At 44.8% G+C, this 24,598-nt stretch overlaps 1 protein-coding gene across 5 annotated transcripts in view; it reads right to left on the reverse strand.

The window, feature by feature from the left end:
* STAG1 (STAG1 cohesin complex component) overlaps positions 1-24,598 on the reverse strand; it is a 995,019-nt gene that overhangs the window by 362,569 nt on the left and 607,852 nt on the right. For all 5 annotated transcript variants that reach the window (XM_069213542.1, XM_069213540.1, XM_069213544.1 and 2 more), the window contains 2 exons: positions 17,063-17,266; positions 16,830-16,900 (listed from right to left, as the gene is read on the reverse strand). In XM_069213542.1, the coding sequence (XP_069069643.1) occupies positions 16,830-16,900; positions 17,063-17,266 (275 nt within the window). The remainder of the gene's footprint in view (positions 1-16,829; positions 16,901-17,062; positions 17,267-24,598) is intronic.

Below are 24,598 nucleotides of genomic sequence, written 5' to 3' on the forward strand. Positions count from 1 at the left end.
TAACACTACACTTTTTTGATTCTGCTTCCCATTGCTGTTCTTCTAAATGTTTCAAAGTCAAGGTCCTCAGTCCCTGCCTGGTAATTTTTTCCAGTAGTTCTGGATTTGTATAATATTCTTTACTGCCCATATTTTCAAAAAGGTAATAATGTACCTAAGCCAAGGGACTCTTAAGGAATATGTTTATTAAATAAATGGGAAGAAAAAAAAACTTGTGTACTTTATCAAGTTTCACATATATGCAACCCTAACAACATGTCATCTAAGATATCACAAAAACCTTTTCATTAAACCCTTTTTACAATATTGGCTCCAGTGAGTAATTATTTGTCATGGGGAAAGCTTTAACATTTGTTAAACTAAAACATCTTCAACGCAAAAGGAATGAAAGATGGCAGACCTAATCAGGCATACTAGGATGGGTCAAACAGTGCGGTTATTCAAATGTTTGAGATGTCCATGTCAGAAGACTGAAGCCGAATGCCAGGTGAGTGCAAACACAGCTGGTAGTGCTCATCAGAAGCAAACATATGCATGATAGTGGTATGTGCCATTCACTCACTATCATCCAGTGTGAAGTAGACTCAAATCCATAAGAAAATCATGCCACATGTCCTCCAAATCCAGAGAACACTGTCAGCACGCAACACAGCAAAATTGAGGGTTCCCACAAGAACCAGTATCAAGATGCTTCAAACACTAAGGAAAATGGAGATCCATCCTGATCAAAGAGAACTCCTTGGGTAAAAATTGCAAAGCACTCCACAAGAGAGTAAATCACCTTAGCTAGAGACTGAAGACAACAGACACCAAAAACCGAATCAAAGTTTAATGAAAGGCTATGGTACTAATCAAGGGGAAGTGTCTTGTAAATGAGCCAATCGGCAAGGAAAAATTAGGAACATCATACTAGGAACCAAACAGACACAGAATATAACAAATAAAGGAAAACATATCCCAGAACTTAACCAATTCTAGAAAAATCTATTGCGACGTGGATTGGTGTAAATAATCTGCCTTTTCTGCATGGGCACTCTAGATTTTTTTTTTACCTTTTGGTAGACCCTACATTTTGCTAGCTTTATAACTATGACTAGTTAGCAGAGGTGAAGTGACCAAAGTGCTTGTACTCCCCCTTTCAACGTCACGAAACAGGTATACTCCTTATTGGCATATTAAACTAGTCCCTACTGTGGTACACAGTGTCACTATTGCCTTCAAATTAAATATCAGCAGTGGACTGCAGCACCTGTACTGCCATCCACTACAGTGAGAGAGTCAACTTGACAGCAGGCCTACTTCTGTAGCCTGGCTTTGCAGACTAGGCCTGTCAAAATAACCCCTCTGACAGTCTGAAACCTTCCTTTTAAATATTTATAAGTCAACTTTAAGTAGGTCTCATTGCCTATAGGGCAGGGTGAATGGCAATTTAAAGTAGGACAAATAAAATTCAAATATTACACACTTTCTTATAGTGAAAAGGCCACAAAAGCTATTTTCACTGTAGCAAGGTTGGCTGTTCCACAGGCAAACACTGGGAAGCATTATTAAATCCAAGAACTGTATCTCAGGAATGGGACTAGCTAAGAAAATAAATATTTTTGATAGTTATTTAAAATCTGTTTCAATAGTAGCGTTTTACAAAATATCAAGAAAAGTTCCCCTGCCTCAAGTTCTGAAAGACTAATCTACATTTTGCTCTCTCACTTCCATCTGCCAGTAATTAGCATTTGAATAGGTAAAAGTGGGTGTGAAACGCATTCCAGGTAACAGGCTGGCCTGAATGAGCAGAGATGGCACATCTGAACCTTATAGAATATGGAGTATTAGGCTATATGCATCCCATTTGCCATTACAAGTCACATCTTGCCCAACAGGTCTGTTTTTTCATGTGTCATTTGGAGTACAGTTCAAAGGGGGGAACCAGAATTGCAAAAAAAGCAGCGTGCATCTACAGCCTGGATTCTGAAATCCCTACTTTTTCTTCTACTAGACTTCCACCTCTGTGTTTCAAACTAGATTGGATGTTGTAGATTTAGTGTGAGAGGTCACTACAAGTTCCATAGTACACTCCCCCTACACACACACACTCTGGATCCAAGGGGTATCTAATTTTATTATTTTATTGCAATGTATGAAGTTCAGACATGCAAAGGTGCAGATTGGAGATTGAACACTGTTAGGTTTGATTTCCTTTGCGGTTGCTATTTCTTTCAGATTTTAAAATGTCTGATAAGCAAACGTGTTTCTCTAAAAACAATTCCTTGAAAACACTTTTTGTAAAGTCTCACATCTTGTGTTTAGGATTCCTTAGATTTTTTTTTTTTTGCTCCTATTTCAAAATCTGGAAACAAAGGTTTACAATGCATTGTTCTTTTTTTTTTTAAGCTCATCCATATATTTCTTGCTGATCCTTGAACTGTCATGTTTAATTCAGTACTGCCAATTTGAGTCACTGACTGAACCCTTGTACAACACTGGATACCCCCAACCTCCCTTGCCAAGAATTCGCTGAGTAACCAATTCCTCAAAACACCTTAGACACAACAACATAATTATACCACAGTTGGTTGTCACATCTTCCGAACCACACAACCCAAGCATCAGCCCTCATCTTCAGTGCTGCGATCAGAACTGGACTCATCCGACCCCAAGAAGCGTTCCAGTAGTGTCCCCCAAGCCATTAGATCTCTTAGGGCACCCTCCTCCCTATGTGTCATTCTCATATTCTGCTCTTCAGCAGCTCCCCACTCCAGTACATCTCGGGTCCAGAAAGAAATATTAGGGCACCAAACACTCATCCAGCCTATAGCCACTCTTTGTCTAGCCAATACCAATGCAAGCTATGCGAGTATGTGGCATACGCTTGCCTTTTGATCTACACATCACACCTAAAAGACAGGTCAGTGGTGTTGCCTCAAGCCCCAATCCCGTGACCCTATCTGTTATCCAGACCACCTCCCGCCAGAAGTATTGCACCTCCCTACGGGACCAAGCCATGTGGAGAAAGGTCGCACCCATCTCCCCACATCTAGGGCACCCAACCACCTTTGTCTGGTCAATCTTATTAAGACAGGCAGACGTGAGATACACACGGTGAACAAAGTTAAAGTGTAAGAGCTTAAATCCTATTACAGGAGACCATGCGCACCAACGATAGAGCCATATCCCATTCCGCATCCTCCAAAGGGTCCTCCAGTTCTCGATCTCATGCCCTGCGCGCCACACACTGCAAACCTGGCTGATCCCCCCCCCCCCCAGTGCTTTATAAAACCAGGTAATCAAGTGAGATTCCTCCCCCCAGTTTATCAATCTGTTCAACACCTGCGATGCAGGAGGAGCCATCAGGAATCCAGACCAAATCTCTTGAGCCACACTCTCCATCTTGGCGTACTGCAGAAACTTCCCAGGGCTGAGACCAAACGTATCTCACGCCTCCTGAAAGGAGATAAACTCCCTGTTGGGATATAAATCACTAGCTAATAAGCAACCTCCCGCTCTCCAAGGATCCATTGACATTACAGTATCCATATTCTTAAAAGGGGCTGAATCCCAGACCTTCATCTCCCAGGCAAATGGAGCACGGTGAATCACTTTCTTGACTGCCTGTTCCCAGATCCATGCAGTGGTTTTAACCAGGTAAGGGACAGCACCCTCCGAACGACCTCCCTTTATCAAGGCATGCACTAATTCCTCTCCCCCCATTATACCCAACAAAAGTCGCTTCTCCCAGTTATCGGGCTGCTGCATAATGATAGTGCCTAATATTCAGAATAGCCAACCCTCCGTCCACCATACCCCTCTGCAGTGTGGACAAAGCCACTTTACTATGACGCCCGGCCCGGACCAATGAGATCAATAAGCTATCCAGCTGTTTGAATAGTGGAGCCACTAACGGAAATAAAGAGTTCTGCACAAGATAGAGGCACTGCGGCAAAAACCCCATCTTGGCCACCGCTAACCTCCTCATAACCGAAAGAGGCAGCCTATTCCAGAACGAGACAGAACGCTCAAGCACGGTCACAACCCACTCAACTTTGTGCTTCAAATGCGCCTCCCCGTATCAGTGACCCAGATGCCCAGGTATCTAAAACTTTCAATCTCCCACCTGAGCCCCACCCCAGCAAATCCTCCAACGGAGAACCACTTAAGGACCCCAAGGGAAACAGAAGCGACTTCCTCCTGTTTACTCGAAGCCCAGACATACCCCCGAATTCTTCCAGTAACCGCAACAACAGAGGCACCGAAACTTCTGGGTCCCGTAGGTATAACAACGCATGATCAGCGTACAGAGAGACAATGTGAGTGACCCGTCACCATCCAAAATACAATTATAATCTCCTGCCCACATTAGGGGGTCTCCAACATCCTCCCCCAGGACCTCAGAAATATTATCAAAGAACGCTTGGTCATCCACATTAGGCGCATAGGTATTGAGAACAGTAAGAGGTAACCCATCCAGCGTGCCCTGCACAAGTATATATCTCCCATCTACAGCTTCACTGTAGGTATGCACAAATAGGACACCCGGCGCAATCCAGACCATCACACCCCTGGCATAGGAAGAATAGGACGAGGAGAACACCTGCCCCCGCTACTTCTTAGCCAATTTCTGCGGTGACTCCTCCATCAAATGCGTCTCCTGGAGACAGGCTATATGAATCTTATGCCACCTTAGAAAAGAGTGCCCCCTGTAACACAATATAGGTTTTCAACCCCCTGACATTCCATGTCAGTATGTTAAGCTGTCTCCCCGTGTAAATGGTGCAAAACCCCCCATCCCTTGTACTTCTCCTCCCCCTCCTGAGTAGAGAAAGCATTGTAAGTCCACACACCATGTCCCACACTCATCCACGCACTGCTGATACAAACCACAATCTTATTAATCAGCTCCATGCAATGGCCCCTGATATCCATGCACCTCACAGTGCCTGAAACCCCAGAGCACGCCCCTCAGACAAGCCCAAACCACCCAGGGCTCCCGTTTAGACAGCACTAACAAGGAGCAAACAGTATCAAGTATCAACAGAAACCGATTCCATTTGTGCCTCCGATGGCTCAGTACTCTCCTCAATTATCTCAGAAACCACAACAGCCATGGTACTGTCCTGTTGAATTTCAACTCTGCCATCGGAACCAGCAGCTCCCTGAGCAGAGATCTGAGTGTGGCTCTCCCCACGCCACCTCCAGTCCGTATCATCCACACCAGAAGCACGAGCAGCCCCCCTGAATGGCCTCAGAGAGCCAGGCTAGCTCGACTCCAGTGGCATGGGGAGCAAGAGGGGAGACTGAAGCTGGGCAGGTTGTGGTCGAGGACCCACCACTTCAGACCTTCTTTCGGGTATTGGATGACATCTGGCAGGTTCCCTTGATGCTGGATCCACGAGACTTCAGATCCCAGTGTAGAGTCCACAGATGCTATCTGGCAAAGTGGACAAGCACGACACATGAGTCCAACAAGCACAGAAGCCTCAGAGCTACTCTCAAGGTGATCCATGTTGAAACATCAAGATCATAACTCGATTGTCCCAACCTTGTTGCTGTGGAGGAATGGTCACTAACCGGCACTATGCCCAACACAGCTCCTATAGAAGGGAGTCTTTGCAAAGGAGTCAAGCTAGTTGATCGAGAATCTTAATGTCAGGAGGTCCACCATTATCTGGAGGTGGTCTATGACTGACTTTTGTGAGCCGGCCTTCAACAGCCATTTATCGAGGTAGAGTAAAACTTGTATTTCCTGCCTCCTAAGATGGTTGATGGGTAACGACGACAGCCATCTCTTTAGTGAACAGACAAGGGGTGGTAGTAACGCGAACAGTGAGCACGGCAAGATGACAATGCTATTGTCAGACCTTGAACTGCAAGCAATGTCTGTGGGACTGTGGGACAGTAACATGAACGCACAGCCCATGCAGTTCTAGGGCTACTTCCCAATCAACCAGATGCAGGGCAGAAAGAACCAGGGCCAGAGATCGCAATTAGAATTTTTCCTTCCACAGGAAGGTATTCATTGGGTGAAAATTTTAAATAAGACCATGGTCTCCATCCTTCAGCACAAGGGAATATTGGGATTAACAACGTTACCTATTTCTGATGGAATTACTCTCACAATGACCCCTTTGGCACTATGCCTTGCGCTTTTTGCAGTAAGATAGAGAGATCCCATCTGAGAGCTGCTCTGAAGTGGGTGGAAGATGCAGAGGGTCAGAACGAAACAGAGTCACAGCTATGTTATATAGAGAACACATCTGGTGGATGTAATTAATTGCCAGCCTGGGAGAAAATATGGGACTCTGCCTCTCACGTGACTGAGGGTCCCTGTGCACCACTATGTGCAAACTAAAATGGCTTGGAAGCTAATGCCACACAGAAGAGGGACTGAGAATATCAGCGTCCATGGTGACCCAAATGCTTTCTCATACAGTCTACGAAAGTGCTGAGGTGACTGCAGCACAGGTTTGGGAAGGGGCTGCTGTCACCTATACGCCAATCTTGTGGAGTAGTCTCGGAAGGACAGATACTAATGACAGAACTGTCTGGCATGGATCTAAACGGCTCACTTTTCCTGTAGTGCTCCTGGGTGTAATCATCCAAAAATATGCATGGTCCATCAAAAGACATGTCCATGAGAGATGCCTGTATATCTCCAAAAACGTTTTTTGATTTCATCCATGTGTGGCAACAGAGACCCACATTAGAGCCGACTGATCACCCAAAGCAATCAAAAGGGGTCAGACCAGCACAAATCACATATTTAGCTTCAGTCAGACTCTTAATCTTAAAACGTTTGAGACAAGATGGACCAAAATTCGTCTGGCACCATTGGGAAGATCACAGCCCAGTAAGCAACTCACACTGATAAACCTCAATGCTAGTCTAGCAAAAGTGAACAAATGATTTCCAAATATAGGAATTCTTTTGCTCGTTTGGGGGGGGGGGGGGGGAGAGAGGGTGTGTGTATGGGTGGGGACAAATTAGGATTGACATTACTGGAAGCTCTGGACCATCATACTCTCAGAAGTAGAATGTGGAGTAAGAAAATCAGGGTCACCAGGACATGATTTGTGACATCTGACCACCTGCCTTATCACTGGCAGGCAATAACAAGGTTTAGACCAACTGCTCATAAGGCCATCCGTTAGGGCTGCATTTGACTGCAGAACAGGCCAAGGCTCAAAGACTTCAGTTAACACGTTTGTTTTAACCTCGTAGGGAGGCTACAGGGCCAGGACCTCAGCAGCATGTCTGATGACTACAGCAAAGGAATCACTTCTGTGGGTGGCCCAAAAAAGGGGAATTCAAACATGGAAGGGGCAGTATCAAGGCCCACTGACCTCTTGCAAACCCACATACACACTTTTATTATCAAAATGCAGAGGCAAATTATCCCCATCATCTCCATGGTCATCCTCAACAGAAGTTAAACTCTGGGCAGTCAGAACTGAAAAGCTAGTGGAGAAAGTGAGGACAGCTTGGGGCAAGAGGGAGGGTTTTGTTTGAATCAGGTTATGTGGGAAATAGTTCTGCTGTAGCCGAGTTTCAGCAAGGTGGTGGGAGATTTTGCTCAGAATCAGACACCAAGGTCTGCATAGGACCCAATTCTGGCACAAGGGACTACGAGGAAAGGATTGATGCAGAACTTGGAACTGGAAGAGAAGTCTGCATGGGAGTCAGTGAGAAACCCAAGGTGAGTTCCAGGGGCTCAGATGTGGCAGAGGACAAATCAACTGGTTCTAACCCACCTGAATGCACCTGCAGATGTTTGAGGCACTACAGCATACCGAAGGGCACCCGAGTGCCAAAAGTACACAGCATTGCTTCCCTTAAGAAGCCAACCTGCTGCAGCGTTTCCCATGGTCTGGGGATCTGGAGCGCATCAGGATCAACTACTGGATGGCTCCATTGCTTTTCCTTGGAAATTAGAAAGTAGGAGTCCACGAATCAAAGGGATTCGTACAACACACGTATATTCACTGACAAACCCATAGATTAAAGAGACATTCTAGTTAGGTGAAAATGTCAGTTAAAACATTGTTTTAAATAAACAAAACTACTGAAATTCACCAGTTATATTTAACTCAAGTAACTATAGCTCATGCCCTAAAAAAACTAACTCAAACCCCTAACATGCACAGTATTGTCTTTAATTATGTAATTTCAGATGTTATAGTCAAGTTATCAATGGTGTCATATCACATGTAATGTGTGACGTAATATTGGAGGCAATTCACACTGCATTTGGCTTTAACATTTGGTTTTTTTTGTGAATTGCTGTGGTTACCACCATACTTAATGCCAAACTACCTCCACACACAGTATGTGGTTAGCCGCATGACCTCAACCCAAAACACCTTCCTCCGAACTACTTAGCCAACCACCCCAGTGTGTCCAGGCAAACAATCTCTCTCCCCCCCCCCCCCACCCCACCCGCCATAGACCAGACCCTGCGACCAACCCCTGTGTGCACCAGGGGGTTTGACACAAGGGCCTGGCACCCCAAACCCCCACAGGCATGTACGACTGGCTATGTAATGTTATTATATTAAGGGTACCATGTTAAGTAAGGCAGACCTCCTGACTATGTCAAGGGTCAGAACATCAAAATATTAAGTGTGGCAGAACATCTCTCAAACTAAGGAGGCCTTAATCCCCAGACAAAAGATTCACAGATAACCATCTTATCTTCAGGCGATTAATCAAGAGCTGGCTCTTTTGTACATGAACACCACATTAAAAATACAAATGTAAAGAAATAACATGCACAAGACACCAATGGTGCATTTACATGCGTTTGTAAACATGTATTCTTTGTTTATGCATGTATTCAGATATGTGCATTTTGTACAAATGCACATATTAGTTATGAATACATGTACATATATTCATACTTAAAAAATGTACACATGCATATATTATGTTTAAAACATACATATGCTCCTTATATTTATGCTTAAAATGTAAATAGGTTATTACATAAATAAGTACGAAGGATCGCTATTATAATCACCTGTATCACAACATATACATCTGATTATACAGAAATTATGTGTAAAAGTTAACTATTCCATTTACTTCTTACTTAAAGCAACATCACTAACAAAAACAAAAAAACAAATAAGACTAATCTTTGAAAGAAAATGTGTATGACTACATATATTTATTAAAGGAATGAAAAAATATATTAAAAATAAATAAAAATAGTATGTACATTAATATATGCATAACAATATATCCATATATGGGTAGGTCAATATATCAAAGACATAAGAGTATATGCTTATGGATTTACTTTTCTGTAATACATGTACCTGTTACAATGTGCAAATATGGTTATCGTAATTGTATTGATAAGTGCTTCACTACTGAAATATTGGGGGACAATATAATAAAAGAAGAAAAAGTAAAAACAAAAACCCTTATCTTGCAGCAAATATATAAAGCCTGAGTGTGTATATATTTATCCATGCATTTACATCTGGGACTTTATCCAGCACAACTGGACATTAGATTTGTTTTCCTTGTGTATCATGTTAAAATCTCTATGTATGCATACCTCTTATGTGAGATCATGCATCTACATTTCTATATATTTTCCTCCCACTGCAGAGAAAAAAATAAGTTAACTAATCTTCCAAAACCTCATGACATCACCACTCTACGACTCGTCCTATTCCGCTTCCAAAATATCCCATGTCCACTGTGACTCATCCTAAACCTCTTACGACTATGAACTCCCAAATACTTTTAAACTCGTCCCTCCTCTATCCAATTCATCGAGCTACACACTCAAGTCTACCACTCCGAATCAACCATTTATATTTCACCCCCACTAATCCCTCTTTGTGTTTCAGTCTCATGCTACTTGCCGAAAAGCGTGCACACACAAACATAAATATAAACACACACACACATATATATATATATATAGACACACACACAAATATATATAAATATATACACACACACACAAGACTGCAGACTGGAGACAGACAGGGTGCAGCTACTACTAAGGAAATCAAAACAGATCAACAAGGCAGGGGTATTTTGATTCAGCTAAACTGCATAACACAGTCAAAGTACTGTCCGGTTTGTAGCCTAAAGAACTACCTAGCGACATGCCCAGGATCACCGGGTCGGTTATTTATGCACAGCAATGGGGACTGGCTGAGCAAATATCAGTTCACAGCAGTCAGGTGCAAAGCATTAAGGCAGGGAGGCATGGCACCAGCAGTGTTTGGTTCTCATTCTTTTCGCATAGGTGCGGCCACAACAGCAGCAGATTTTGGGCTGGAGGAGAATGCCATCAAAGCAGTGGGCAGGTGGCACCCAAAAACATACAAAAGTTACGTACGGCCGCATTTATTATAAGCAGGCCAGGCCCTCCAACACCCCCGTCATTTTTCTTGAAGGAAGCAGTCTCTGGTTATGTTTGACAGGATATCCTTTATTCAGAGAATGCAAGCATGGTGGAATCATAACGTCAGGAAGGTGAGACGAATCCTTACAGCGACGCACATCGGTTGGTGGGGTTACCCTGCATGAGGTGGGCCCAGCTCTCAGAGGCTCTATGGGGGTTACTGGTGGCAGCGCAGAGACATCCAGACATAATAATCACACACCTGGGGGTAACAACTTGGCTCCAGTGGGGGAGGAGAAAGGGCCTCTTGAATGAGATCAGGTGCAGCCTGATGGAAATAAGGCAGCACCACCGTTGTATGGTCAGAAATAATACCCAGGATCCAAAGGCGAGGGGCCATATCAAGCAGGGCTGTAGACAACTCTACTAGAAAGATGAACATCGTAGTCTGCTAGTACTGCAAAGCAAACGGGCTGGAGAGCATACGCCACGGTTTGATCCACCCCACAGGCCCAGAGTTGTACGCACCGGACGGGGTGCATTTATCATTAGAAGGAATGGAAATTTTCTCACAGTTGGGCTGCTCATAAAAAAAAAAGAAAAATTGGGGGGGAGCTGTCCGGAGACATGAGCCTCTCAGGCAGCATGGTGGAAATTGAAGGAGGTTTTACCAAAGTTGACGGTAAGCACACCTAGTAAGGCTGTGTGCTAGTGGAAGCCCACTCACCTGGGGATGCCTTACGGCAGGGTGAAAAGGGGCCAGCAAAGGGGAGTAAGCGGAATACAGCACTCGCAACCCAGTCCCGCCAGGACGTATGGCAGGGCTCAGACAAAAAGAGAGGCTACCCGCTCAGACAAAAACATGGTAAAACGAACACTATGGAGTGAGCCACCCTCCAAGGCGAAAGGCAGGATTGCCTACAGAGAAAAGGGTCAAAGAGACATGACAAACAGAGGCCAGGACTCAAAGGCCGATCAGTCACTGCTATTTCTGGATGTAAGAACTGAACGGTTTATTCTGAATTTTTGATTGATAAGACCACCAACAACTGGTGATGAGGTAACAACATAAATGTGATTATGTTTGCAGTGATGATGAGGGCTATGTGAAAAAGAAAAAAATAATGCCTCACTAGTAACAATGTTTTCAATACTTTTGGTCAATCTTATATGCTTCTATGATAATAAATGTGACCAATTTATATCCACCGTTAAGAGATTGTTTTTTGTTTGTTTGTTGCACCCATTTTGGGATGTAAAAGGTACTGGAGTGTGACAAGTGCGGGAGTTATAACCTTTACATTTTTCGCGATAGCATCTCAGTTTAAACCCGGGCTCGACAATCAGAGTCGATCAACCTTTGCACGTCACTTTCAACACTAGATCAGAAAACTACTTAGTGGGCATGTGTGGGGAGTGTGCACAGTGAGAAGCACATGGAAAGCAGTGCACCTTAATACATTAAAAATATAATTTATTGCCAACATTACACACCCAGTTAAAGAGAAAAATAAACAAATGTAACATGCTCAAATAAAAATATCAATACAGGTGTGGATTTTTATTCAGGTCGACAAATTGATCAATGGTCAAAAAAAAATTGGTCAATGCAATCTATATTGCAGAAATACTTTAACGTTACATAACATGGCAATAGTAACCAACGGCATAAAGAAAACATTTGCTGCTTTGTTGGTGTTTTTTTTTTTTTTGAAGTTTACACAGTTCATTTTAACCCTGCTTGTAGTTCTTCTGTTTTGCTCCCAGAAAGTGGGCTATAGCAGCTGAGAAAGCCCCAGTAGTATACCTGGCCGTGTGTTAAGCTAACAGATTCTGAATAATAAGGCCACCGACTGGTGCTACCTATGGCGTTAGGACACCAGGCATGGTACGAGAACCAACATAACATAAGCAAGCCGACCGCCGCCAGGAGAATGAGTGTTAAGGAGACACACAAAAGGAAAAATAAGTTAGGCGGCAGCCAAACACATGGCTAATTACACTTTTGCCGATACAACAGGGGAGATGGCCAAGGCGGTAACTAAACCGCCCAAGGAGGGACAAACAAAGCATTTGCCAATGATAAAGGATTTTTTAAAGGCAAGCCCATGAACGTGATGGGCGGGAGGTGGGCATCGTTAAAAGCCCAAATAGGTAACTACACGTCGGGAAAAGCATCGCTTGTGCGTCGCTATGCTCAACCTAAAAATATGTCCATAATCCCAAGGGCATTATTACCCACACAAGTGTTGGGAGTGTTTGAGGATCTGCTTTTGAAGCATGAATAGCAATAAAAGCACCAAGAGATAGGCCACCTCTCAGCCAACACACTTCATTCATTAAAGCACGAGGGGAATGCTAGACAACAGTCTCCAGAGAGCACCCAAACTCTGAAGAAAGTGGGAAAACTGCTTCAGCTCTACTGTTAAGTGTAATTTGAGTTCAATTGAGCCATTTCTAGACAGTGTCTGTATAGTACCACTTCACTGGATGAACAGTTCACCTTAAAGAACAAAATCACCTCTTTCGCAAACAGAGACTATGTGATACAACCGGACACATCAGGCCTCAGCCATTTTCCACTCTACTGCAAGTTTCCAATGGCGGCACAAAACTATGCCAGAAAGTTTCAAGTGCATTCCCTTGGTTGGGAAGGACAGCTATATAGCCCTAAAGTTCTACAAAACTGACATAAGTGGAAAGAAAACCAAAGCGCTCTGTCACGATCTTTTTGCCACATCAAAAGGAAACAGAAAACCTACAAATACAGATAACTGTATAGCAGCTGAGCCAAAATATTAGCTTAATCTATATCCCCAAAACGTAATCACCATATTTAGTTTTTTATCTGGATTATTGAGTACTGTAAAAATGTGTGATTTATGTAAAATTGTTTGTTTAGGCCACATCTCTGCTGAGAATTGGGGGAAGCACAGAGTCAAACTACGACATAGTGCAGAGATCATGAATACACTCAATTTGTTCTTACCACAAGACAAGCACGGAGCTGCTACTTGCATTTCAGTATGGCAAAAAAAGATTGCCCCTTCTCATCCAGGTACATGCCCGATAATAGAGTACATTCTACATGCGACTACATAACTCAAGGCGATGGAAGCATCAACACCCCAATATATAACGAGGTGATACATGAACAGTGCATAAAGAGCAGACATAGCTAATTAGCCGAGACAGGTAAGACCAAAAGCAGTGTTTGATATTCACTACATCTATAATATAAACCCCTTTGAAATGAGTATTTAAGAACTATTAGGAGGTGTAAAGAAATGGCTCCCTGTTGCAGTTACCCCCCACTTTTTGCCTGATACTGATGCTGACTTGACTGAGAAGTGTGCTGGGACCCTGCTAACCAGGCCCCAGCACCAGTGTTCTTTCACCTAAAATGTACCATTGTCTCCACAATTGGCACAACCCTGGCACCCAGGTAAGTCCCTTGTAACTGGTGCCCCTGGTACCAAGGGCCCTGATGCCAGGGAAGGTCTCTAAGGGCTGCAGCATGTCTTATGCCACCCTAGGGACCCCTCACTCAGCACAGACACACTGCTTGCCAGCTTGTGTGTGCTGGTGGGGAGAAAATGACTAAGTCGACATGGCACTCCCCTCAGGGTGCCATGCCAACCTCACACTGCTTGTGGCATAGGTAAGTCACCCCTCTAGCAGGCCTTACAGCCCTAAGGCAGGGTGCACTATACCACAGGTGAGGGCATATGTGCATGAGCACTATGCCCCTACAGTGTCTAAGCAAAACCTTAGACATTGTAAGTGCAGTGTAGCCATAAGAGTATATGGTCTGGGAGTCTGTCAAAAACGAACTCCACAGCTCCATAATGGCTACACTGAATACTGGGAAGTTTAGTATCAAACTTCTCAGAATAATAAACCCACACTGATTCCAGTGTTGGATTTATTTAAAAAATGCACACAGAGGGCATCTTAGAGATACCCCCTGTATTTTACCCAATTGTTCAGTGAAGGACTGACTGGTCTGTGCCAGCCTGCTGCTGAGAGACGAGTTTCTGACCTCATGCGGTGAGAGCCTTTGTGCTCTCTGAGGACAGAAACAAAGCCTGCTCTGGGTGGAGGTGCTTCACACCTCCCCCCTGCAGGAACTGTAACACCTAGCAGTGAGCTTCAAAGGCTCAAGCTTCGTGTTACAATGCCCCAGGGCACTCCAGCTAGTGGAGATGCCCGCCCCTGGACACAGCCCCCACTTTTGGCAGCAAGTCCAGGAGAGATAATGAGAAAAACAAGGAGGAGTCACTGACCAGTCAGGACAGCCCCTAAGGTGTCCTGAGCTGAGGTGACTGACTTTTAGAAATCCTCCATCTTGTAGAAGGAGGATTCCCCCAATAGGGATAGGAATGTGACCCCCCCTCCCCTTGGGAGGAGGCACAAAGAGGGTGTACCCACCCTCAGGGCTAGTAGCCATTGGCTACTAACCCCCCAGACCTAAACACGCCCTTAAATTTAGTATTTAAGGGCTCCCCTGAACCTAATAATTTAGATTCCTGAAACTACAAGAAGAAGAGGACTGCTGAGCTGAAAAACCCCTGCAGAGGAAGAACAGAAGACACCAACTGCTTTGGCCCCAGACTTACCGGCCTGTCTCCTGCCTTCCAAAGAAACCTGCTCCAGCGATGCTTTCCAAGGGACCAGCGACCTCTGAATCCTCTGAGGACTGCCCTGCTTCAAGAAAGACGAGAAACTCCCGAGGACAGCGGCACTGCTCCAAAAGAACTGCAACTTTGTTACAGAGGAGCAGATTTAAAGACCCCTGCAAATCCCCGCAAGAAGCGTGAGACTTGCAACACTGCACCCGGTGACCGCGACTCGACTGGTGGAGAACCAACACCTCAGGGAGGACCCTCCGGCGACTCCGAGACCGTGAGTAACCAAAGTTGTCCCCCCTGAGCCCCCACAGCGACGCCTGCAGAGGGAATCCCGAGGCTCCCCCTGACCGCGACTGCCTGAACCTAAAGTCCCGACGGCTGGAAAAGACTCTGCAACCGCAGCCCCCAGCACCTGAAGAAACGGAACTTCTGTGCAGGAGTGACCCCCCAGGAGGCCCTCTCCCTTGCCCAGGTGGTGGCTACCCCGAGGAGCCCCCCCCTTGCCTGCCTGCACCGCTGAAGAGACCCCTTGGTCTCTCATTGAAAACTATTGAAAACCCGACGCGTGTTTGCACACTGCACCGGCCGCCCCCGCGCTGCTGAGGGTGTACTTTTTTTGCTGACTTGTGTCCCCCCCCGGTGCCCTACAAAACCCCCCTGGTCTGCCCTCTGAAGACGCGGGTACTTACCTGCTGGCAGACTGGAACCTGGGCACCCCCTTCTCTCCATTGAAGCCTATGTGTTTTGGGCACCTCTTTGACCTCTGCACCTGACCGGCCCTGAGCTGCTGGTGTGGTAACTTTGGGGTTGCTCTGAACCCCCAACGGTGGGCTACCTTGGACCCAAAACTGAGACCTGTAAGTGATTTACTTACCTGTTAAAAATAACAATACTTTACCTCCCCCAGGAACTGTGAAAATTGCACTGTGTCCACTTTTAAAACAGCTAAATGTGTTTTATGTAAAAAGTATATATGCTACTGTAATTATTCAAAGTTCCTAAAGTACTTACCTGCAATACCTTTCAAAATTAGATATTACATGTAGAATTTGAACCTGTGGTTCTTAAAATAAATTAAGAAAAGATATTTTTCTATAACAAATCCTATAGGCCTGGATTTGTCTCTGAGTGTGTGTTCCTCATTTATTGCCTGTATGTATGTAAAGCAAACGCTTAACACTACTCCTTTGATAAGCCTACTGCTCGACCACACTACCACAAAATAGAGCATTAGTATTATCTCTTTTTGCCACTATCTTACCTCTAAGGGGAACCCTTGGACTCTGTGCATGCTATTCCTTACTTTGAAATAGCACATACAGAGCCAACTTCCTACAGGAGGGTACTCCATTATCAGACCAATTGAATTACGAAATAAATAAATGATTCCACTACCCACAGTTCTTTATCAACATTACACTAATTATTTGAGGATTCATGGTAAAGGCTGAAACCCTTTGCAATAAAGAGGCCCAATTTCAGATGTCACCTCAGCACCAGCAATGATGGGCATCATCAGACATGAGCTGAACCCACGTGGAAGATAACAAATATGTGCAAGTTCTCTACAACCGAGGAGTGCACGTACCACTGAGAATAAAGAACAGTTAATTGACAAAAGCTTAATTGGTCCAACTGGAAATTCCACCCTAGGCCCAGGTCAAGAGAACCAAGAGGAAAGAGCACAATAAAGTCTTTAAAAAAAATAAGTGTCTTCTACTAATTAAAGCAAGTTGAAACAATCATTTGCATATAATATACCCACAAATTCAAGGCAGTGATTAGGATTTAAAATGTGCACCACATATGTAATAACTGCAAAACAAAAACCAAATACATACTTGTGAAAGCAGGTTAACCTCTTCAGTGTTGAGAGCACATTGTAGATGTCATCATCGTCTGCTTCTTCTCCCTGCCGAGCAAAGAACACTTATTATTCCTCGTTCAATAATGATGGAATAGTCCCATTTTATACTAAATAGCAGTAGAGAAATAGTGGGATGTGTAATAGAGTATGTCGAATTATCAAATGAAGGAAAAAGGACAAGTCGACCTCACAAAGAACCAACCTCACCTCTTGCAACAGCTCCTCGACTGAATGATTAAATCGATCAACAAGCTCATCAATCAGCTGGCTATGGCATATGTCGACCCTGTTCTGTATGGTGTACTCTTCACTACACAGGATGCTGTAAGTTTTACTGCAGGCTTCAAGCACATCAGACTCAATGTGCTTTTCAACAATAAACTTGATTTGCTTCAGTAAGCCATCTAGGTGCTGTAAAACATACAATGTTTTCAGTATTACCAACAGGAGTATTCTTTATTTGGTTTTAAATAAAAATGATAAAAGTCAGTCACAGAATACAATCATCTCAAAAACCTTAAAATCCATAAACAAATTTAAAACATACATTTTTCGAACATTATGTTGGGAGCAGCCATCAAATAGTCCCTAAAGTGCCTATGTGCTAATATTTAAACAATGGTACATCAAACAGCCACTCTGGAGCGCACACGTTTACTAGAAGCCCAAGTACACCCAAATTGGCCTAGTATGGAGTATATCTACTTATTTAGAAGTCACATTTCCAGGTAATACAAATTGGCTGTTTAGCATGTGTTAGTTCAAGTATTATCACTCTGGATCTACGAAGTGCATGTACTTTTAAGTAAGATAACAATCAATTGTAAGTATGAGCCTCTGCACGAAAAAAATCCTTTATAAACATAAGACTAACAGTATTACAATCCATCAAACCGCGAGGTCGACTTCATATACTAAGATTTGTTAGCAATTTTTGCACCTTGACCGCCAAGCGTGCTACAAATATCTAGACAAGGCAAACACTAGCCAGGAAGTGTTATCACACTTTAAAATTCTAACAGCATCCTTTGGATGAATCAGGGGTAGAATGTGACAGATTGGAATTAACCAGGTTTTCCTAGCAACAGTATATTTGGGGCAAAAATAAATAAATAAATAAAGTGATCCAATGATTCAGGGTTAAACAAACAAGACGGGGAATTTGGAGAGATGTTACAACCCACCCATTTACTGTGGAACTCATTCAGTGGTAAAATGACAATACTAATATATTACCAATATAGTACTGTGAAAAGGTAAATATTAATTGAATATACATTTTCTTTTAAAATTCTCTACTAGGAAGGCATGCACAATTTAAAATGTAACTGGTTTGCAAAACAAGGAATTAGTTGTAATCCTTGTCCTGGATCATAGGTATCCTCACTAAAGTCAAACTCAGAATATTGCAGCCAGCGGGCAGGGACTTCAGAACACTTCATGAATGCAATATCACTAGGTCATTAGCTAAAGGAAGACAGTTCAATGTTCAAGAATGATGCATCACTTCCACTGTAAAGGACAGTACAGTTTTTACTGTTTTTCTTTCTGGAAATAGAACATTTACACAGTAATGACAACACTGCAGCACCTAGCTAAAGGTGGGTGGCAACACTAAACGCAAACTCCAAATCTTTTTATTAGAAACAGAAAAATTAAGGAAAAGGCACCCATCAGGTCACGAGTTCTAAGGGTGAAAAGCATACACTGTTCCTTAAGCAACCAGCAGGTCAAACTCATGCCTCAGAAGGAGATGTGACCTCAATTCTTCATAAATGCAGCTGATGCCTACACTCCTCCCAAAGGTCTTCGCATGGCAATTTTAGGGTTGGCTGAAAAAGGAATTTCTCCTTAGACAGCTCAGCAAAGCCTGGTACCAAGGAAACCAGAAGGGTGGGAACATCTCTCAGCTGCAATGTCTCCATTATAAGGGTGGGGGAACTGAAAATTAAATTTTACTGCTCCTCTTAAGACAGCTTATTGGTGAAGATTGCACAGGAGATAAAGCCGGCGATGCTGGAGTTTATGACAAGAGTCTAAAGAGTGGTGCCTTGATGACCATTTCTTTGGTATAGATTGTAGGTAAGAATGAGGTCAGAGAATGGAATCAATGAAGGCCGCAGAAGTACCACAGCCTTGTATCTGATAAGCAACATTAAAGTACTCTTCAATACCATTGATGTCCTTGGCGTTAAGTGTGACGGTGCAAGAGACACTTGAAAAATATCCTCTGCTTGGATCACCACTCCTAGTATTGCACATGCTAAATGAACCACTAGGGCTTTAAAGGAATGACACCCAGATGATGATTCTGAGACACCAGAAGCATATGAGTGTCCCAATATCAATTAGGACCCTCTTGACGATGACTGTTTTCAATGTTTTTTTCCCCCCACTTCAGTTACTTTAATGAGCATCTATGATGACTTTTCAATTGTTTGCTTTGACATTGAAAGTACAAACTTCAATGACTTGGTTAAATGTGAAGGACAACACTGGCGAAGCTGCCACTGGTCAGATCAGGGCCATGGACTTGTCTGATGGCACTGTCAGCATAAGCGCTGCGCCTGCTGCCAACATCTATTTACTTAAATGTATGAGAACAGCTCTGGAGGTAGAGAAAAGGTTCTCCAAAATCAGCATCTTCAAAACAAATATTATCCATATGGAATCAGTAAGGATTCACAAACATGTCTGATCAGCCTCTGTGTCTTTCACATTATGAGCAAGTCTCAAATGCTTTAATAATACACAAGGACATAAAAAGCTAAAACACCATTCTTAGGACCGCTTGCTTCAGTAAAAACAAAAAAACAAAAAAAAAAATGAAAATATGAATAGTGAGTTGGGCACGACAAGCAGTGAATCGCTGTAGGTACAACAGTCTTGCAGGGTAAACATTAAAAAATTAGATCTTCATAAATTAACATGGTTTTGCTAGCAGAGAACCCATGGAAAGCTATGGTGGATATTTATATTGTAGGAGTACCCCAAGGTGTTCTAGGAGAGCTTAGCTACAGTCTAGCCCAGACCTAATAATCATGACACTTGGATTTTTCACACACTGGTGGTGGTGATCCCCGCCACCCATCAAACATGTTCTCTGGAAGTTAATGCAGGCCGCACATTCACAACCAACTCCAAAAACAGTTAGATTTCGAACTACACCACACCTCTATGCGTGAGCTGCTTCCACTTCCTCTCTCTTCCTCTGTGATAATCTGTCATTTGCATCTTTTTATTTTTTGTTTTTAAATGGTCACACAACTGCCTGAGCAAAAGTAAACGTGCACCCTTTCCGCAGAGGCATTTCATTTTGGCTGCAAAATTCACAGTGAATTCACCAGTAGATAAAATTGAGTAAGTTACTTTAATCAAACAATATTCAACAGCATTACACAGTTCTGCAATCTGACGAGACTATGAGGTAGGCATACCTTTTGTGGGGTGTACCTTGATCAGCAAGATGAAGCTCTACATTTGAAATGTATGTCCTTATGAGATAACTTACACAAAGCAAAATAATGCTTTGAGAATAATTAATTCTATTGCTGGAAGTTTCTAGAAACAAGCTGCAAATACAGGTGTGGTGTCCCACTTCAGACACAATTAAGTAAAGTACCCGCTCAGCTGTTGCAAGTAGGCAGGGAAAAAATACACAAAGAAAATGATCAACAGATGGTATGCAGATGCTTTTTTCAGGGCTACATTAAAAGGCAACTTTTCTAATTTCTCAATGTTAAGCATAATGTAGCTAGTTTCATGATCTGTTTACATGTGAGTTTATATGTGGAAAATAACACCTCCGAGTTAAATTGCTTCCAGTGAACGTGGCCACTTTTCAGAACAGTCCATGGTGTAAAAATGACTCGTCATGTTGAATAATGTGAACATCAGAGGACACAATGTTGTTTAATGTATAAATGTGTGTGGACAATGTGTTCATACCATTGTGGACAGCAGCTAAAGCTTTCTTTAAATGTTCTTCATCTATTTGCCTTAAACATGCTGCAGCTTCCATTTGCAAAAGCACCCAAATTTCATTATATATTTCATATAAGACTCTTTTAGAGTGTCGTTTTCCAGGGCCCAACAGGAAACCTTGAAAGTCAATGTCTTCAGAAAGGAGAGAAAGGTGTTCTTTTGCAGCTGTTTGTGCAAAGAGCTGTAACCATTGTTGGCATAATTTATCCACACTGTATGTGCTGACAGACAATACCTGAGTGCTGTGTGATGTAACAAGTGTTTGATCTGTTCACTCTAAAACCCTGTATAGAGATAAAACATGCATAACAATCATTTGTGCCCACTGGCCACAATAACCCCCCTTTGCAGCTTCCAGCAGATCCTCCCAAACCTTAACTTTCCACCTAGACTTACTGGAAAGTTTCTTACCTTCGGTAACGATTTAACTGGTAGACATATTCTAGTTGCAGATTACTTACCTTGGAATTCCCCTAAGGCGTCAGACTGGATCCGGAGATTTTTCTTCCGGCAGTACCCTTAAGTGCCGTCAGGTAGTGTCTGTCGACTCCACATCCGTCGCTGGCGCTATGGTCCCCGTGATGCCGTCAGCGGCACACATAGGCACCGCCTTGGCAGCGTCAGTTTCTTTTTGCAACTTTCCACGCCAAAGCGCAGAGCCATGAACACTGAAAATGGTGCGTCAGAGCTAAGGCCCCGAAAAGGAAATTCCTCTCCCTATAAATCAGTTCGCAAGTGGGGAGGATCGGTGGGTCAGTAAGGAATCTGCAACTAGCATACGTCACAGTCTTCGGGTGGAAGGGCAAAAGCTGTCAACTGCCGCCGGTCAATCTCCACGCATGAAGGTGAAGAATGGACAGGTTCAGGTGGCAGACCATCCCCGGTTGCTGTGACCGAAGATCCTACAAAAGGGGCAGTCTGATTGGAGGATCTCTGGCCATGCTCAGTAGCTCTTGATACCATACTGTTAGTGCCCAGTCAAGAGCCGCAAGTATTTACCTGGGCCCGGTTGTTCTTAATCTCCTTGAGAACTCTGGACAGAAGTAGTGTAGGCGGGAAGGCTAGAGTTCCACTCGAGACAAAAAGCATTGCTGAGCGAATGCTGCCTTGAAAACTCCAACGCGCAAAACCACTGATATTGCGCGTTCTCTGCAGAGGCGAATAGATGTAACCAAGGCTCTCCACAATGCTGAAAAAGGCCTAGCACTACCTCCGGATAGAGACACCACTCGTGATCAACTATGCATTGACAGCTGAGTATGTCTTCTCTGGTGGGCGTCAGAGCCCACCAGTTGCTGAACCACCAGGGTTATGCCCTGATGTGCCAGCCACATCGAGAGGCGCAGAGCCTCTTGACAAAGGGCCCTAGGCCCCACTCCGCCCTGTTGTTGCAGTACCACATGGCGGTAGTGTTGTCCGTGAACACCTGCACCACTTTTCCTTTGAGAGAAGAAAGGAATGCTTTCAATGCAAGCCTGATGCCCCCCAGAGTTCCAAAAGATTGATGTGGAGTCCAGGCTTCGCTGGAGACCAGACACCTCTGATCTCCGCCTCTCCCATGTGGCCGCCCCATCCCAGGAACGACACATCTGTCAGTACTGTAAGATGTGGTTCTGGAAGGGAGAGGGATCTGCCGTTGACCCAATCCGTATTTGAAAGCCACCACTGCAGGTCTTTCGCAGTCCCCTCGGAGATCTGGACCATGGCTGAGATTCCCCTGATGCTGTGTTCACTGGAACTTCAGGACACACTGCAGAGCCCGCATATGCTATCTAGCTTGTGTCACAAGCAGGATGCAGGAGGCCATGAGGCCCAGCAGCCCAAGAGTCATTCTCAATGAAACCCAGGATAGAGGCTGAAACATTGGAATCATGGTCTGAATATCCTGGAGTCGCTTTTTGGAAGGATAGGCCCGCAACTGCACTGTGTCCAGAACAGCTCAGATAAAAGGGAGCGTCTGAGAGGAAGCCAGGTGTGACTTCGGCATGTTTATGGTGAACCCCAGAGTGTGCAGAAGGTTCGTCATAGTCTGAAGGTGGGAGACAACTTTCTAGGGCGTGTCCGCCTTCAACAGCCAGTCGCTAAGGTAGAAGAAGACAAACCCCCAGTCGAAAGGCCAAGGGACCGAGCCGCAGCCCTGGGTTCCTTGCAATTCTCAAGCGCCAGGTCCGCCTTGTCTCCAAAGAGACGGGTGCCATCGAAGGGCATGTCCATAAGGATTTGTTGGACATCCCCTGAAAAAAACAGATGTACTCAACCAGATGTGATGCCTCAAGGCCACTGGCGATGCAACCGATCTACCCAGAGTTGGTAGTGCCCAGCCCACATCAAATAGTGAACTTCGCCACATCTCTCCCATCAGCAACAACTTCAGACGGTAGCCCCAGTCCTCCCTCCAGGATCTGCGGCAAGACTTGTGCAACTGTATCCCACAGTAAAAGGGTATAGCAGCCCAAAAGGCATGTGGTGTTTACTGACTAACGCCATCCTGTAGGAAGAAAACATCTTCCTCCTGAGTTGGTCCAGTCTCTAATTCCCGATCCGGGGGAGAGGAAGGGAATGTGTCAGAAGAAGAGAAAGCCTGGATCACAAGGCTTTAGGTGAGGGTTGTTGTGACAGGAATTTATGGTCACTCGGGGTGGGCAGATGGCGACAGGGGGGTAAGGGGGGGGGGGGGGGGGGGGAGGGGGGGGAGGGGGGGGGGGAGGGGGGGAGGGGGGGGGGGGGTTTGTCCAGTTTACAAGCACCCCTGTGCTGGGTCTGGACCAAGTACTCAGAAGGACATCGGTGACAGCTTCTTTGAATGGGAGTAGAGGCTCCGAAGTGGAAGCCCCAGCCTAAAGTCACTGTCAGGAGGTTAGTCCTGACTGCTACAGAGGGCAGTTTGAGGTCAAGGACCTCAGCCACCCTACTGACCAGGAGGTCAGGAGGCTCCCTCTGCCATAGCCACAGTAGGAGAAGAAAGCATGCCAGTATCTGGAGAAGTATCCAGACCACTAGCCTCGCCTAATTCCTGTGCCCAGTCCATGTTAGGGTCAGCCAGCTAGTATTCATAAGGGTCTAGGGTCTCCAATCCCTCTTCATATTTGTAACTATGAGAAAAAGGGTCCGGATCCGACCTGGGGTGAGCAGGCCCCATCGACGTTGGAAGCGGCGTCAGCCGACCCTGCTCCAGCTAGTCAGGGATAAGGATTGGGTTGATGTCGATCGCGGGCCCAATGAACGTCACGAGCATCACGTCACGAGGGAAGGTTGCAATGGTACGACCAGCGTGGGCACAGACCCAATAGTGGCTTCAGAGTGGCCCTTAAAGGCCAAGGCCGCCAGCGCGGAAACGAAGGACCACCATCTGAACCCCCAGGCCCCTATTTGGGGGGGTGGGGAGCGGACTGCCCATAGAGCTCCTTCAGTTGGGCAGGTGTCACCCCAGCTTCAGAAACTCAGGGTGGCGCGGGGCGGGGCGGACCCAGAAGTAGGCTCTGCAGATGGAGGCCTTGAGCTTTGACGCTCGTACCGCATTGCATCGGCCGAGCGATGTGGTGACATCGAAGAACATCTGGGCTTCTCCAATGAATTCTTTTTCTTGCCTGAGTGACCCGAAGACCTTGAGGAAGATATGTGGTGACTCCACAAGTGATCTTGCGACCTTCCTCTCGAGCAGACCCGGCGTGATGCGGAGTCGAGCACCGGGCCGCCATGAGCTTTAAGGACCACTCCCTCAATGCCTTCGGGTGCATGGCCCGGCAACTAGAACACAAC

The sequence above is a fragment of the Pleurodeles waltl genome, chromosome 11 (genome assembly GCF_031143425.1).
Source record: "Pleurodeles waltl isolate 20211129_DDA chromosome 11, aPleWal1.hap1.20221129, whole genome shotgun sequence".
Classification (NCBI taxonomy): domain Eukaryota; kingdom Metazoa; phylum Chordata; class Amphibia; order Caudata; family Salamandridae; genus Pleurodeles; species Pleurodeles waltl.